At 34.6% G+C, this 17,929-nt stretch overlaps 2 protein-coding genes across 4 annotated transcripts in view; one reads left to right on the forward strand and one right to left on the reverse strand.

Moving 5' to 3' along the window:
• LOC128226706 (S phase cyclin A-associated protein in the endoplasmic reticulum-like) overlaps positions 1-9,116 on the reverse strand; it is a 46,413-nt gene extending 37,297 nt beyond the window's left edge. For 2 of the 3 annotated variants that reach the window (XM_052936690.1, XM_052936694.1), the window contains exon 1: positions 8,846-9,116. In XM_052936690.1, coding sequence (XP_052792650.1) covers positions 8,846-8,980 — 135 coding nt within the window. In that variant the 5' untranslated portion in view covers positions 8,981-9,116. Of the gene's footprint in view, positions 1-4,093; positions 4,113-8,845 lie in introns of those variants that run through there. The other variant, XM_052936693.1, reaches the window with a different exon arrangement.
• A 119-nt stretch (positions 9,117-9,235) lies between these two features.
• On the forward strand, positions 9,236-17,926 carry LOC128226257 (heat shock factor 2-binding protein-like). Its single transcript, XM_052936140.1, has 9 exons — positions 9,236-9,253; positions 11,577-11,715; positions 12,220-12,323; positions 12,551-12,700; positions 13,007-13,139; positions 13,363-13,486; positions 13,862-13,965; positions 16,365-16,465; positions 16,839-17,926. The coding sequence occupies exons 1-9, from the start codon at positions 9,236-9,238 to the stop codon at positions 16,944-16,946; spliced, it is 981 nt and encodes a 326-aa protein (XP_052792100.1). The 3' UTR covers positions 16,947-17,926.
• Positions 17,927-17,929: the final 3 nt, after the last annotated feature.

The raw sequence follows: 17,929 nt of genomic DNA on the forward strand, positions 1-17,929 counted from the left end.
TTCACGAACATACATGTAGTTCAAAAAGTAAAATAAACACATGTGAAGCAAAGCTTCTGATAAGCATACCATAATAGCATACATATGACATTGTAGTTAAGCAAAGCTGCATGGTTGTGGTGGTGCCACTGCTGCTGCTGGTTGAGATGATTGAAAGAAATACATGAACTGTACAAAGTGCACTTTAAAAAATCCATATCATCATTGCTTACAATAATAATTTATACAAATCAATATTTCATTAAATCATTAACATAAAACACATTATGCTAAAAGTGAGTGAACTTTTTCAATGGCGGCTATGTGCTGTTGAACATCGCCCTATTTCAACTGCTTAATTTTCTCATGTATGGTAGTAAATGACAGAGGCAAAAAGCAGTTATTGTATCTTATGGTAAACGAGGGCTAAAAATTATTGGAAGGAGCAACGAAATGTGTTATTTCCATGTTTTTGTAGATATTTTAGAACATGGCACTATTGAAAACAACTTTTCAGCCAGCAAGGGTTAAATATGTAAAACAGTATATTTTGTAACCTATTGCCGAACATAAATAAAATAATCAATATACCAATGTCGAAAAAAATGTGAATTTTCCACATAAAAAAGACTCCATGCAGTTAATCAAACCTCTAGTAAGAATTTAATATTATTAATGTGCTATTCTGGTACATTCCCCTGAACTAAGCCCCATTGAAAATCTGTGGTTGCTTGTGAAAAATGCCTGGTTTAAAATACTTATAAACCTATATAGAAAAATAGATATATATCAAATATACACCGAATACCGCAAACACCGACCAACATAATTAAATGATTTAGGTCAAAAGCAACTATTACATTAATCATAGTTTATTTGACATATTAGGACCAAAAACTGAATGATGCAGAGAAATTAAGAAAACTAGAACGAAAAAGAGTTCTTGATTTCGCTTTTCATCTCATTTAAGTAATGAAGAAACGCTGTACAAAATTATTGAAAATAAAGTAGTATTTTTACTTGTTTTATGTTTTATTTATGAGTTTTTTTTCATAACAAGTTCACTCACTTGGCGAAGGCTCTGTAAATGTACCATTACTTTAGTTGATAAATTAGAGGCTACTCTGTAAAGATTATAAGGAACACATCTTCCTGTGTCTACAGTACAGCTGGTAATGCGATATATGACAACTTCACTGATAATGTGGAAAACAGTACAGAAATCATTATGGTAGTTTATGTATGTAGGAGAAGTTGAAATGAGAGGTTGTAAATAATTAACATTAAAAATGATTGGCTCTATTTACAAAGCAGTGCATATATCAGTTACACTGGGAATTACAGATGGACAATTCAGGTATTTATTTATTTACTTGTATCTATGCTGCTTTAATATATAAAAAAAATATCATTATGAACTAGAATTGCTGAGTTCCTTATGCTGCTTTAATATAAAAAAAAAATATCATTATGAACTAGAATTGCTGAGTTCCTTATGCTGCTTTAATATATAAAAAAAATATCATTATGAACTAGAATTGCTGAGTTCCTTATGCTGCTTTAATATATAAAAAAAATATCATTATGAACTAGAATTGCTGAGTTCCTTATGCTGCTTTAATATATAAAAAAAATATCATTATGAACTAGAATTGCTGAGTTCCTTATGCTGCTTTAATATATAAAAAAAATATCATTATGAACTAGAATTGCTGAGTTCCTTATGCTGCTTTAATATATAAAAAAAATATCATTATGAACTAGAATTGCTGAGTTCCTCTTATCTTTTGACAAACTATAGAGGTCACCACAAAGGAAACATAAAACTTCCTGACTTTTCTGAAATTTCATTTTGTATATTGACTTAAAATTCCATGAAAAATCACTGACCTTGAAAAACACATCTCTTACTTTTTGGGGTAGGTGGGAACACTTTAATTTGCATTCCACCCTTAGCACAGATGATAATAACAATGACCGTTATCATTTAACTCTTTTTCTCACTTGCTCATACATGCCATATTTCTGGAGACCATTCCTGGGGATTTTATCAGAAAGGCTGAACAGTCAGGGGGATTTTGATAGAATTCTGGGGGATTTTTTTAGCAGGTCTAAGTTGGCAAAATAGCAAAATAATTCTAGACACAAGTGTGATCAAATGTATTCACATATATTCATTGCTATGAAAATCTTTACCTTTTTGTACATATAGAAGTATTTTATAAACCATCATATTCTTATAAGACACTGTTTTGTTATGTCACATGCAAATACTGTTAACTGTAAGGCACTTGCAGAACAAATTATGTCATAGAAAAATATGTTTTTGAGACAATTAAGTTGGCTTACCTTCCTCCAAAATCAATTAAAAATTTCTGCTTACTATCAGCAATGATGACTTTCAAACAAAAATAAACATAAATATTGTTTATTTCTTCCATTTCCAAAATAAATTGCCTAAAATTATGCATGGTTTTAAATGTTACTTGGTATAAATATGAAGTAACTCATGGAGTCAGTACCAAAGACCATATTTCCCAAATTGAGTAGCCACACGTGAAATATTTGGTGGTCATGAGGTAAAATGTATTGCAATCCTTTCACTTAAACGAACAGTTCTGCTTTTTATTATACGATATTAAATGGCATTTAATTATAGCTTTTAAGGTAATTTTGCCGGATTGTATGCTATAACGTTATGTTACTTTTTTTTTGGACATTGATGAAAATGTGTGACATTGATAAGGCAAAATTAACTAAAAATCCATTAGGCCTTTCAACATTGATGCTTAATTTTAAAGCGATATTTAAAGCGATATTTTCACTGTTTTAAAACAGTGAAACATCAATTTTATTTCACTGATAAATCTCTATAAACCAGCGGAATGCATATAATTAATTAGTTGTTCAACAGTCAGTAATTATTATGGAAAGTGCTAACAAAATTAAGGAATAACCAGTCTGTTGCTACAACTTAATTGTATGCTACAGTAAAACTGTGATCGTTCAACGACACAGGGGACCAAGCTAAAACCTCGAGTGACATTCAACGACACTGGGGACCGAGCTAAAACCTCTAGTGATCCGATGATTCGAACAACCCAAGTTTCCATTTCACTCTGTTATGAAATGTCTTCAAGTGCAGTGGTCAAAATTTAAAACAAGCCCGCAAGCCCTGCACTGGTAAAATGTCTTCCAGGCTTGCTCAAATTCTGAATTTTATATAGCAAAAGTATATGAATTCGGGCTTGCTCATCCAAGTCTTATTTCAATGACTGCCAGTGTAATTTCAAGGTTTGAAGATGTCAGATTACTTTGGCACCGATTATGTATTGCGTTGTGGAAATCGCTCTTATGTTTAAAAGCAGTCGTTACTAAATGTGAAAAAAGATGAATAATAAGCAAAGTTAATTTTTACCCAAAAAACACATTTTCTAAACCAACAACACCAGAATATGGTTTTATTCTCCTCATTAACTTTTCACAATTATCCTCTCAAATCATCCTTATCAAGTATTAGCAATGAAAAGTTGAAATCAAGTTTCCCTTCAAGAAATCTGGAATCCGTTTGAAAATTTGTCTTTGTTCTATGCGTCAGTTGAGGCTTTTATTTCTCTGTTTAACTAAGAATTTCACATCACATATGGCGAAGAAGGGCTCTTAAATTCTTCAGTTTAAATAGTTATGTTATAGTGTGTATATTATTTTATATAAAGCCATTAAAGGTGCTATTAGCATTAAAAAAACACAAAATGCTTAGAATCCTAATTTTGAGTAGATCGCGATGTTAATGATGGGGTTTGGGGTACCCCCTCCAGCCCCCGAAAAACTCCCCGGATTTACACGATTTAGAAAAATGACCCCTGAGAAGACCGAAAATACGGAATTCCGTATTAATACGGAAAACTTTCACCCATGTAATTATATGAATGAAATATTATGAGTTTTGAATCATGTGTATGAAACACATGGAGTACACAACAGGGTTTCATTGTTAGCGAGTTCTTGTCAACTTCATATATTGCATGCTTGAGAGGTTAAAATCTAGTGTATGTAGATATATTGTCCTATCTAACTTTCTGCCAAAAAAAGAATGGGTGTCCTGTTTGGAAACCTGATATGGTAGTTCTGGAGTCCCTCCTTGGAACTTGGCGTCCTCAAGATCCTGGGACAGCGTTAAGTGTCTAACGTTGTCAAAAAAAAAAGAAAAATGGCTAAGAGAGTTATAACGATAACAATGAGCATACATTGATAAAATTTGACGAAAAGTATCACGATAATCAATGGAAATATTGTGATATTTTTCCTTACAACAAGTAGTACTAGAGTAATTAGACAAACAGTGCATAGCTGCCTATAACAAGTATTCACTATCTCACTGTTGGTTTACACAAAAATACACATTCTTCAAACTGTTGATTTCTGATTAATTTGTATATATTTATTATGATGATGTACATTCAAAGAATAATTTACTCATCAGAAAATTGCACATGCATAAAAATGCAACTTGCATTTAGCATGTTACACCCCTGAATGATAACAATGACACAAAAGATTCTCTACTCTTCCAACAGAAGGGTCACATAGTTTAACTTGCATGAGTGCTTAACTGCATAAGACTGAGCTTGAAGAACTTGTTTCACCCATTTTATTCGAAGAGCGTAAATTGCAAAATATATAATTATGTAAATAGCCATTCTAATATCAGCTTGCGCTCATTTGAATCCACATCACAAGTATACTCTCCAGAGGGATGCAATGAAAAGAGGTGATGTTGCCTGCATTAAGTTAATGCCGAAAGTTTGGGGATCAGCCTATGAACTCCTAGCTTGCAAGTCAGGTACAAGTATTTTACCAACTAACCTGACTGGCCTGAGTAACTCACAATTAACATAGTACCTGTGCAACTCAATAGCACTGTGCTATTCACCAACTGAGCTAAAATTCATCTCAAAAGTCCCAAACAAAATAACCATCACAGCTCAACAAACTTACCGGGTAACCACAATATACTTAAGGGATCTAGCAGCTGTGCATGTTATCAGGTGCAATGATTTCCTCGACACCAATTTCTATGCAAAGGACTCCCAATGCTATTTAACTGTGCATCTCTGGGACCCCCAGGGAATTTCACATGCGTGTGAACCTAATTTGCAAATCTAAAAAATGTTTTCCTAAAATGAGTAATACAAACAATGATCATTGTGTACATACTTGCAAAGAGTATTGTCAAGTTAATTTCACACGCACATTCACCAAAATGTATAAAAAGCTTAAAATTAACTAGCTATCTAACATTTTCTTATTATAGCATAATATTTAGTTAATTAAAAACTCAGACAAAAAATACATGATAAGCACATAAAGCCGCCTCAAAATATATTTAACGGAAACTGCTCCTCATCACCAGTAAATCAGAGAGGTGTAATTACCCTCTTGGTGCCCCTATCACACTATTAGTAACATCAAACATATGAAAATATACAGCAGCTTTAGCTGCAGTAATCTAAAATGTGAACATTTTTAGTATCGATTGAAAAACAGCTCCTATTTATTCTACAAAATATTCACTTATTTTTTAAAATTTTAACTGGTCCAAATGCCATCTGAACTGTCAATTTGGGCCAGCAGCTGGTTCTTATTGAAAACACTGTAATTCAATAAAAACCTGAAAAAACTGTTGGAAACTGATTTCAATCCGTATATGAATATATATATTTAACAAGATCCCTAATAGGTCAACCATGAAAGTCACAGGACACTCAGCTGGAAAATTTAAGGAAACCCTCCTTATTAGCACCAAATCAGAAAAGCATCTGGCCTGGCCCAATGCTTGCAAACCAGCCCTTATAACAGTATACTTTTAACACAGTACATTCCCTATGATACAGCCTAATTGGCAGACTATATAGGCAAGTTTTATGAAAAGGGCTTTGATTAAAAGATGTCCCAAATTGAACGACCATACGGTCAAAATCAGTAGACTGTAAGATCAGCAAACATACAGGCCAGACTTAAAGAAACAAACGTAATTAAAATTTGCCAATCCAGGCTGTATGATTTTTTTAATCTGGGCCTGGAGGACTAATTAGGCCAAGTAAAAAAATAGGTCTGTTTCAGGTTACCCGACCGACCCTATTTTTTCCCGCCGACCCTAACCTATATTACCCTTAAAAAAATGTGATTTGGGTACGAAAAGCATTTGTTACGAAATGTATGTTCGTAAAGTTGACAATATAAGAGTTGGATTTCTGAATGTATTTACCGTACTTCAGCTTAGAGTTCGGACACCTTGAAATAATTATTTTTCGCTCTGCAAATTCATAGAAAATAACCATTTTTACATTTTTTCTACATGTATGGTAAACCTGCCTTTTTTCTTCATTTCTGCATTTTACCACTTATTAATTTATCCGTAGTTATCAATGGTTATTACGCCTATAAGTGTAACTCCTTCATCAAGTTAATTAAAATCCCAATCAACACCATTTTATACATGCATTGAAATGAATTAACACCTTTTATCGGCTTCAGATCAAACAGTCACATTGTGTGACGTCACATAACTCTCAGTTATACCCACGAGGATTTCATGGAGAGCATGGATATTGCTATGCAGGATTAATGTGTCTGGGTGGTGTTTTTGATTGTAACTTAAGTATTGCATTTCTAACTTTAATTCATCACATTAAATAGTTACCTGTATCATTGAATGTGTTGACTTTCATTGTTCTATTGGTGTTTCAATGAGTATTACTGTACGATTATTGCTTCATAAAGTCTATATTAAAAGTGTGGTACAAGTTTCAAAGTTTATTGGCGGATCGTTTTACAAACATGTCATGTCTGTGTTTTCTTAATCTCCTGATTGCCCTTGTTTTTTCTTTAATCCTCCATTAAATATATCACACATCCTTTTCAAAAGGCAATAAATCGTTTAGTAGGTAGTAACTATCACAGTGATGTATACGGTTAGGTAATCTAGCCAGGCATTGTAACGATAAAGATCAATAATTTTTGTCTGTGAGACTTAGTAACTGTAAGTTACAATCGATGTCCTTTGGGTGTCCGAAAATTAGGTACCTAAAATTAATTATTTTTGAAAATAATAATGGATGTCCGAATTTTTAGATTGTCCGAACTCAAAGGTGAATTACGGGTAGTTTGTGCTTGTGTGGCAGGTATATTTCAATTCTTGAACTATATTTTCTTGTCAGATACTGACTTTCGGATTGATATGTCAGACTTAAGTGTGCAATTTTGGCAATAAAACCTGCATGTTACTTGTTCTTCAAACCTGGTCCTCTTGACAGCATTGAGGTTTCCTTGGCTGATGGCTTATATGGTAAATTTGCTGTCCCACTCTTCATGTAATTATGTTACAGGGAGGTTAGCATTCTACAGAGGGTGATTGAAAGCAAAAGGGTGCATAAAGAAAAGTAAAACCGTTCCTGGAAAGTCTTAAATAATAGCAGAGTGGTGTACCATAACTTAGTTGAAATCCAACCATCATTGTCGAAGTATTTAACCAGACAAATAAAGAATGTTTCCTTTGAAGCATGGAACATGTTTAAAAACTACTGATAAACCTGAAAATTGATGACTTTTATTTTTGTTACTTTCTGAGTCAACAGTTACTGAAATCAATATATCAAAAAAAAAAAAAATAATAATAATAATAAAAAAATATACCTACCTAGTCTAAAATAATAGACGTGTTATACGGGATTCTTCCAATCCCTAACGTCTAAACGGGAATGTGCAAAAAACGGGGGTATTTTAAAAATATTGAAATTATTTTAAGTGAAGTATTTTATGGTTGAAATTGATCATTAAGAGTTATATTCATATTTTACCATGTAAGTGAAATGTTATTTTGCACTAAACAAGCATTTAATGCATTGAAACAAGTTGTTTACCTTTCCAATAAAACGAAAGTTGACTGACACAGAAAACAATTATGCGAAGGGGAACAACTCGATACAATCGTAATAACTCGGCCTCCTCCGACAAAGCTTCAAGATAGACCTCGTTATACAATCGTAACAACTCAGCCATGGCCGAAATGTTCAGAGCGATTTAAAACTGTGCCCTGAAGCCTTGCAGGTGCCCTTCATGTATATATCGTTATGTTTTGACAGAATGAAATGAAAAAAAGCCGTCAAACTCATAATTTTAAGTTGGATATTTATTTTTTGTGTACGGAACTAATATAAAATAACATTATCTGGTAATATTTCTTGTTTTTATGATATTTTATAGACGCTATATGCTTTAACCCGGAATCCTGATCGGAACAACTACCCACTTTTGATACTAAACAATTTGTACGTGAAGGATTTGCCATATCAAAAATCTAAAAAAAATCCGTCAACGTACAATTATTTGGACTACCTACCTACCCTATTTTTTTTGGCAGTGTTACCTGAAACGCACCAATTTTTTTTATTTGGCCTTAGGTCTTTTGATATGGGAAGTATTGTCTGCCAATATTTACTAAGTAAAAATGTAAATAAAATTTGCCAGAAAAAATAAGCAAAATAAATAGGTGGGCTTGACTTTTGCATAGAATTGATAAATTTGTAATGTCTAAAAATATCCCAATACACTATGACAAATACATGTACTATTTCAACAGTGGCTGAATTAAATGTATTGTGATTTCATGAAAAAAATGTTTCTAAATATCAGAAATAAAATGGGTTGGTCCAAACTTGTTTTTATTTAGAGTCATTCATGTGGAACCTTCAGGCCACTACATGCCTTTCCACGCTGTAAGATTCCTCATTGATAATTTGTTCCCGAAATGAAACCAAAAATAATAAAATGAATTTCAATGTATTAGTCCCATATTATTACTTACGTTTCCATTGTGAGCATTGTTATTTCTTCCCCTGTGATTGCCACTCTGTTGCCCTGGTTGAGACCTTGCTCCGGCACCAACTTCAGAACGCGTTTTCGCTGTTCCGACTTGGCGCTTTCGCCGAGCATCACTCATATTTGCTGTCAAAGATAATATCCTACCAAAAACTTCTATCTGCTTCCCCGATCTTATCGTTTTAACAAAAAATATCGAGAATTTCTGCAAGTCAATTGAAAATATTATGCATGAAACGCAAGAATTTCAGCACCGATAAAACGGAAGTTGGACCGCTTAGGCTATTAAAGGATAAATAATATCTTGTTCTGTAAGAGTAGTTTCCCCTTAAAAGAAATTGTGGCGGGAATTTTTGACAGTCGCACAAATTTCAGTATGGAACGCTACCAAAAGGTATAAATTAATACATTTTTTTGAACAAAAGTCAATATTTGAGCATATATCAACATTTATTGAAGGGTTTCGTAAAAAAAGTGCATTTTACAAATCATGAGCGACCCCTTTAAGAGACAATCATGATATATATATGTATCCACACAACTTTCAAGAGTATTTTATAATAACTTCACCATCAATGTAAAACATAACACCACCACAAGAAAATCTTCTGCCATACCCTTATTCTACATAAAATAAAGTGAATTTAATAGGACTTGAGCAGGGGCGGATCCAGGAATTGATGTTAGAGGACGCACAACCTTTGACATGCTGTGTGTCCCCCTCCCCCTCCACTATATCCTCTAATTTTAAGTGTCCTTATGCACCAGAAATTGTAACCACGGCCCCCAGGTCTGGAGATATACCAGGGATAGCAAGGAAAATGCTTTTACCTTCTAGGTGGCCCCGAAGTGCCAAGTGAATGCGGGGGTTTTGTTTTCGCGTTGAAAATAGTGAGATTGGGCTTTATCTAGGATGTCCAAGGGGGTGGAAGGGGGAATTTACCAGCAGTTTGTCCCCGGGGTTTTACCTAGGATTGGCAGGACCGAAAGGCAAAATCTCCGCTTTTCCTCTGACCATGGGGTGGAGAAGTGGGGGGGGGGATAAGATCAGTTTTATTTAAAGTCGGCACGGCATAATACAAATAACATAAGGCATAAAAACCCTTCCTCCTGACCAACCCTAGGTTTTTTTTCATAATTTCCTAAAAAACGTTGTTTATTTGAGTGAACAGTTATATGTTAAAATTTTACCATTTCATATTTGTAATTTGTGATTAGTTTGTTATAGGTTGGTTTGGAACAGACTCCTGTTTCTCATAAAAAATAAAGCTATGCCTACCTACCTACCCCTTATTTGGGCCTGAGCTCACAAAGCTTTTTTAATGATACTACTGCATTAGCTATTAAAATAATGTTGAAGTATAACAGATGTATACAGTAATGGCTACAAAAATAAAACAAATAATTTAGGATGACATGAATAGTTACAGCAAACATTACAAAGAGATATTGATTGATGATATAAAATGTTATTTTATTTTAAAGATCAGTTGTACAGAAAAGAGATGAGATGAGACATATATCAAATTCAAACTTTTAGATAATTAAGGACATACAACCAAAATATATTAACTTTAGCAAAAACTAAGTTATCACATTCACTTTTTTCTAAATGAAATATTAAAATGACTAGCTAATTTAGTATATACAGTGGAAAATAATATTGTATGGGCTACCTTGTGATTAATATGTATGTTTATATATATAATATATATATATATATATATTATATATGTTGCTTTATATATCATTCCAGGTCTTAGAATGGAATAGTCCTAAGCATGGGTGGGTTAATATGATGTCTGGGCTACCATTTAACAGTATAATATTGTATGGATAACTAACACAATGTTCACCAATATCTCTGCATTGTAACATATGTTCGACATCAATCAATGTAAACATAAGACAAAAAATAAAAAAAAGTTGTCAAAATGTTTCATCTGTGAGAGTGCAGCTTTAAAAAATAAAAAGCTCATAATTAAGCCCCACACATTCTTTCACAGTGACTTTCAGTTTTCCATGGATGTTACCAACATATGATTATGATAGCAAGAAAAACAATCAAGTTTTTTTTTAAATCACTCTCTGAATACAGGTTGTCTCTCTTAGTCTGTAATTTTCACTTGCCAAAATAAAATAATAAGCTGTTATTTTGTGGTTTCTTAAATTCTAGTATATTCATTCAGTTAAAAGAAATATATAAATGAATGCATAAATTTTCTATTTCATGGATAAATTAATGGTCAAATGTCATACATGCCATATTTTCTGCAGACCATTCAGGGGTATTTGTTCAGAAAGGCTGAAAACTCCGGGGGATTTTTTTATCTCTCGCCAGGAGACCGGGAGATGGATTGAAATTTTGGGGGATTTTTCCATATTGATATTCGGATATGAGATATACCATATTGATATTCAGATATAAGATTTACCATGTTGATATTCGGATATAAGATATGACATATTGATATTCAAATATAAGATATGACATATTGATATTCGGATATAAGATATGACATATTGATATTCGGATATGACATATTGATATTAGTATTATAATACAGATATAAGATATGACATATTGATATTAGTATTTAAGATATGACATATTGATATACAGATTTAAGATATGACATATTCATATTCAGATATAAGATATGACATATTGATATTCAGATATAAGATATGACATATTGATATTCTGATGATTGCAGGCAGGTATCCAGCTACTGGTTGGAAAAGAAGACCTGGCCCAGTTGGCTACAGAAATAACCCAGCTAAAGCAGAACATTCCTCTTGTACTCAACACATCAGCCTCTGTGATGCAAACAAAGATACATATTCTGGAAGTAGGTAATGAGATTAATAAAGTATTTTCATAATTCCCATTGTAAACTTTTTATTCAAGAATTCTGCCTAATTTATACACTGTGTTTGCAGTCACAACAATTGATGTGTCAGAAAATATCAGTGGCATCTGACATCTGCCACCTGGTATGAATTCAAAAGAAATCACCGATGTTTAACTTATTGACTTGAAGGATTCCAGTTTAGTATTTAATCCCGGAAGGTTTTTATATCCAGTGTTTAACAAATAATGTGAATAAGTTGTAATATTCACTGATGTAAATGACTAAAAAGTCCTCTAATTATTAATAGATATTGTCCTGATAAAATAGTATACAGTAGTCGAAACTAACACCAGCCCACATTTATTGTCCTGCGCTGGTAAAATGTCATTCAGGCTTGCTCAAATTCTTGTTAAAAAATTTGATGCCAAGCAATAGTATAAGAATTTGGGCTTGTTAATCTAAAAGTCTAATTTTGATGACTGATTATACAGCCACTTTTTTGCAGAAAATGAAAAACTGAGAGAGCAATGCAGACATTTGTTGGCAGAAAAGGACCACTGGAAATCTCGCCATGAAACTGCCATTGCTGATACACAGACAGAAAAACAGGTCCTTCCTTGAATGTTGAAATATTTACCTGAAAAGTGCATGCTTAGAGGTTTACAAATCTAAATGCTAGTTGAATAAAATGCAATTAAGTTAAAATGTTTAAATATTACAGCTCACTTTTTAACAGGTCAATTAGAACTATTTAAACAAATAAAGTAATAGTTAAATGATAACTTCATCATTTAAGTATACCATTCTGTGATTTTAAATCTAAGTGAATCTTGTAGGAGTGTATAAAATTGCGATGTGAGCTACAGTCCCTGGGACAACAGTTGAGTCAGCAGTTGGAGTACTGTACCAGCCTTGGCAGTGCCTGCTGTACATTACTATGGAGGGTCTCCAGACAGGAGGACACCATCCAGGCCATTCTGGCTGGGGTATAACAACTTTTAAGTCTGAAGTTTGGATACAAAGATTTTGCAAGGATGCTTTCAATCAACATACAAACATCATCTGTTGTGAGAATTCTTTGGCTTTGATTTTTAAACCTCCAAAGAAGATTATTCAAGTTACCTCTTACAGAATATAGATTAAGGTATATCTTGAAAAACACACACTTATTTACCTATTCATGTAACAATCAAACCTGCAACCCAAAATGAGTTTACCTCACATCATCTTGCTGTTTTACACCTTATGAACATTTACAAGGTTTTAACATTGGTTATTTGAACTTATTTCAGACAAAGGTAGACGAGTTCCTTTCGCTGGTATCAAGCACCCTAGCCAGTTATGTGTCTGCGTACAGGGAGGACTGGCCCAGAGATGACACAGAAGAAACTCACTTCATTCTTGCCCTCTGTGGCATCATCACAAGTAGGACATCACTTTGATGCTTCATGTATCTTGTTTTAGTTTAAAATTCTCAGGTAAAATATATCATAAATTAATAATTATAGTAAAATTAAAACTGTACAGAATATTGCCAGCCTCATCATCATGGTATTTAATCAGCATGGCATGAATTTGAGGTAAAATATGTCTCTTTGATTTTTATGATCCCAATATCATACATAAGGACAATAATTGTGCCCTGCAGACATAGCAGCCTCAGCTTATGGTCGGGAGTTTCTGTGCACAAACCCAACTGGTAAAGAAATCCTGGACACCTATATTAAGGCACTATCTGATGCACCCCAAGGGAAAAGTGCCAGGCTTAAAAAGTAAGATTTGGATGCTGTAATCAATATTCTTCTTCTTCTTCTTGTATGTGCTGTTTTATATATCAATGTAAAATCTAGAAACCCCACACAAAAAAATATTCAGGTTGTTTACTAGCCTTGTTTTTTAATCTAGACTATTATTATGCTATCAATTTAATTTCATGGATTTGATTTTTTGTGGAATCATCATCATATTGAAATAGTGACCAGTCAAATTCAATATACAAATGTATATACAATTATCAACCATGTTGACTCATTATGTATCCTTCTGGCGTGCCTTTCAGCATCAACCATGTCCGTTCTCCTCTCACTGGGTTCCATGCTCATACAGAATAGAAGTGTTGTATTAAAGTAATAGTATTATCTCTCCAGTCTGCTTGTGATGTGCCTTTACAATGCTAGTATCAACCAGAAGGGCAGCAAATTCCTGGAAGCCAAGCCGGGACTGCTCTCACTGTGTGCCTGGCTCATACAGGGTAAAGTGTTGTAACAAGACAGTATACATATAATTAATAAGAGATGTTTGTCAAACATTTGTTTGTCAAACATTATGCCCCCCCCCATTTTGACCATGACCTTTGACTCTATGACCTCAAAATCAATAGGAGTCATCAACTGGTCACCAAAAATCTAAATGTCAAGTTTGAGGGCCATGGGTGCAGGAATTGACAAGTTATCACACAGAAAAGCTTTTTTCGTTCAAGGTCACTGTAACTTTGACCCCTAAAATCATAAGAGGTCATCTACAGGTCAGACACAACTACAAGTCAAGTTTGAGGGCCATGGGTGCAGGCATTGTCAAATTATCACTTGAAACATTTTCACATTCAAGGTGACTGTGAACTTGACCTTTGACCCAATGACTCCTAAAATCAATAAGGGTCATCTCCTGGTCAGGCCCGACTTCCATGTCAAGATTGATGATCAAAGGTTCAGGCATTGTTGAGATATCACTGTGAGAAGTTTGTTAACTTTTTTGTGTTAAAGGTTACTGTGACCTTGACCTTGGCGCCGATGACCCCCAAAGTCCAGAGGGTTCATCTACTGGTCAGGCCCAACCTTCATGTCAAGTTTGAGGACCATGGGTGCAGGCATTGTTTGATGAGGTCCAGGAATTGTCAAGTTTGCTTTCATGGTCACTTTGACCTTGACCTTTGACAACTAAAATCAATAGGGGTCATCTATTGGTCAGACCCAACCTCTAAGTCAAGTTTGAGGACCATGGGTGCAGGCATTGTTGAGTTATCACTCGGACCCTTTTATCATTCAAAGTCACTGTGACCTTGACCTTTGGCCCAATGACCCCTAAAATCAATGGGGGCCATCTACTGGTCAGGCCCAACCTCCAAGTCAAGTTTGATGGCCATGGGTGCAGGCATTGTCGAGTTATCACTCGGACAACCTTTCGCCATTCAAGGTCACTGTGACCTTGACCTTTGGCCCGATGACCCCCAAAAACAATAGGGGTCATCTACTGGTCAGGCCCAGACTCCAAGTCAATTATGAGGACCATGGGTGCAGGGTTTGTTGAGCTATCACTCGGACAACCTTTTACCATTCAAGGTCACTGTGGCCTTGACCTTTGGCCAAATGACCCCCCCAAAACAATGGGGGTCATCTACTGGCCAGGCCCATCCTCCAAGTCAAATTTGAGGGCCATGGGTGCAGGCATTGTCAATTTATCACATGGACAACCTTTTACCATTCAAGGTCACTGTGACCTTGACCTTTGGCCCGATGACCCCCAAAATCAATAGGGGTCATCTACTGGTCAGGCCCAGACTCCAAATCAATTATGAGGACCATGGGTCCAGGCATTGTTGAGTTATCACTCAGACAACCTTTTATCATTCAAGGTCACTGTGACCTTGACCTTTGGCCTGATGACCCCCAAAAACAATAGGGCTCATCTACTGGTCAGGCCCAACCTCCAAGTCAATTATGAGGGCCAAGGGTGCAGGCATTGTTGAGTTATCAATCGGACAACCTTTTACCATTCAAGGTTTTTGTGACCTTGACCTTTGACCCGATGAGCCACAAAAACAGTAGGGGTCATCTACTGGTCAGGCCCAACTTCCATATCAAGTTTGATGACCATAGGTCTAGGCATTGTTCAGTTATCAGTCGGACAAGCTTTAAAATTATTTTACCATTAAAGGTCACTGTGACCTTGACCTTTGACCCGATGAGCATTAAAATCAATAGGGGTCATCTACTGGTCAGGCCCAACCTTCATGTCAAGTTTGATGACCATACGTCCAGGAATTGTTGAGTTATCACTCGGACAAGCTTTGGTCTACCAACGGACCGACCGACATACCGACCGACATGTGCAAAGCTTGAAGGGGGGCATAATTATACTATTAAAGTATTTTCATACTTTTTTTTAAATATCAAAAATGAAATAAATTAACATTTATTATATATGCATCATTGATTTGCAAACAATATATATCGCAAAATACATTTTTTCCATATTCCATATTGTGCATCATGACACTATTCCTCTCCACTGACCTTGCATCATAACAAGTATTATTGCATGATATAAAAATAAGATTGGTTAATAAATTATATGTTCTAAGTGTTGTGCATATAATAAGAGGGTTACTAGTACTGCTTTTTTATCCAGGTCTTAATCTACTCATGGAATTTTGAAAATTACGCAAAAATCAGCTCAAGTCGAATAGGACCTCAAAGATCAAAATGTTCTAAAATTCCAATTGTATTAAAATTTGCTCAGTTAATTTCAATACTTCTTATAGAAGCCATCTAGTACCAGTTCTTCATTCTGGCTTGCTTAGATATCAATGATAAATGATTTAATTATATCTGGTTGAAATGGACATCATGTATTTTAATAGTGGCATTTCAGGAGAAAGTGACTGTGAGTTGCGGTTGAACAGTCTACGGTTGATACAGTCTCTTGTGTGTGACCAGACGAATCTCAACACCCTACACAAGCTCCAGGAGGCAGTACATTGACAGCTTACACAGTTCTTAAATGACAATACCATGGCTTATATGCAATGCCACATTTTCATGAGGGACTTTCCTTTGCCTGACATATAAAACCCCATATAAGCCCCTTTCAAAGTCATGCTCTATGGACTTGCTCTACTGTTTTAATAAAATTACAACAATATTTAACATTTAATACATTCTGTTAGATGTTAGAGTGCTATTTTTGAAATCTTATTCAGGTCAATGTTTTTGAGCTTGATGGTGTGGTGGAAGAATAAAATTGTTGCCCATAAGTAAATTAAACAGAGCTCAGAAATTCAATTTTTTTCATCTATTTTTTTATTCAGAATAACAATGATAGTTTATTACTTTTTTTCTATTCCAGCTGCCATCAGTGGTCCTGGACCAGCTAAGCCGGGACAGTAACAGTGACATGAGGAACCTGGCCCTGGAACTACTGTCCGACATAAGCCAGATAACACACAATACTTGAACATATGCAATTAATTTCATGCTTCATTTTTTAATAAAATTGTTGTTGTGTTGTTTTTTTCAATGACATTGGTGAAGAAAGGATCTTTGCAAATCAATCAATTAAGAGTTATATAATATATTAATCTATTTGATTGATACTATAATAAAATTGATGAGTTTCAATTTTTGTTACCAAGATACAATTATGTGCAAGATAGTGGCTTTTGTATGAAAATCTTTAATACCTAAAACAGACTTACCGGTAATTTTCATTAAACCCAAACATTTTATCTCATTTTACTGGGTTGCCTGATACCCTGGATTTTGGTTTTGTTTGCATGCAACACAAACAAAACTGCAACACGAGCGTGGGGGCAATTGTAAAGGCCCTCTTTATTCTTTGAATAATCAGCAGCTTGTAAATTTAAATAGTGGCAGAAAAAAGAACAGTACATAGTTATGAGTGTGCTTATCACAAATATATTAGTTTTGAGTAAGGCAACCACAATGACACCTATATTCTCTGCCACAAAGAGTAGACCTGTTTTATGTAAGGACTTGCACAATGCCTGATGCCTTAATGGGTAAAAGATAAATGAAGAATAATGCAGGGTTCAAACCCTGGACATAATTCTGTTACCTTGACCTTCAGTCTTAATAGTTTCAAGATCAAGTTTGTACATTGCATTGTTGAATATAAGATGTAACACAAGGCAGTGTGACCTTGACCTGTACGATTCAATATGGGTTCTGTTTATTGCATTGTTGAGTGTAATATGTAGCCTTAGACAAGGGAGTGTGACCTTGACCTGTGTGATTCAATATGGATTCTGTACACTGCATTGAGTACATTAGAGATATAACCTTATACAAGGTATTGTGACCTTGACCTGTGTGATTCAGTATGGGTTCTGTATGAGTAAGTTATTTGTAGAACAGTTTCAACAATGTCCTTCAATAGGCATATGAGGCATGGAGTGAACAAATATAAACAAAGTAACA

The sequence above is a fragment of the Mya arenaria genome, chromosome 3 (assembly GCF_026914265.1).
Source record: "Mya arenaria isolate MELC-2E11 chromosome 3, ASM2691426v1".
Lineage (NCBI taxonomy): Eukaryota > Metazoa > Mollusca > Bivalvia > Myida > Myidae > Mya > Mya arenaria.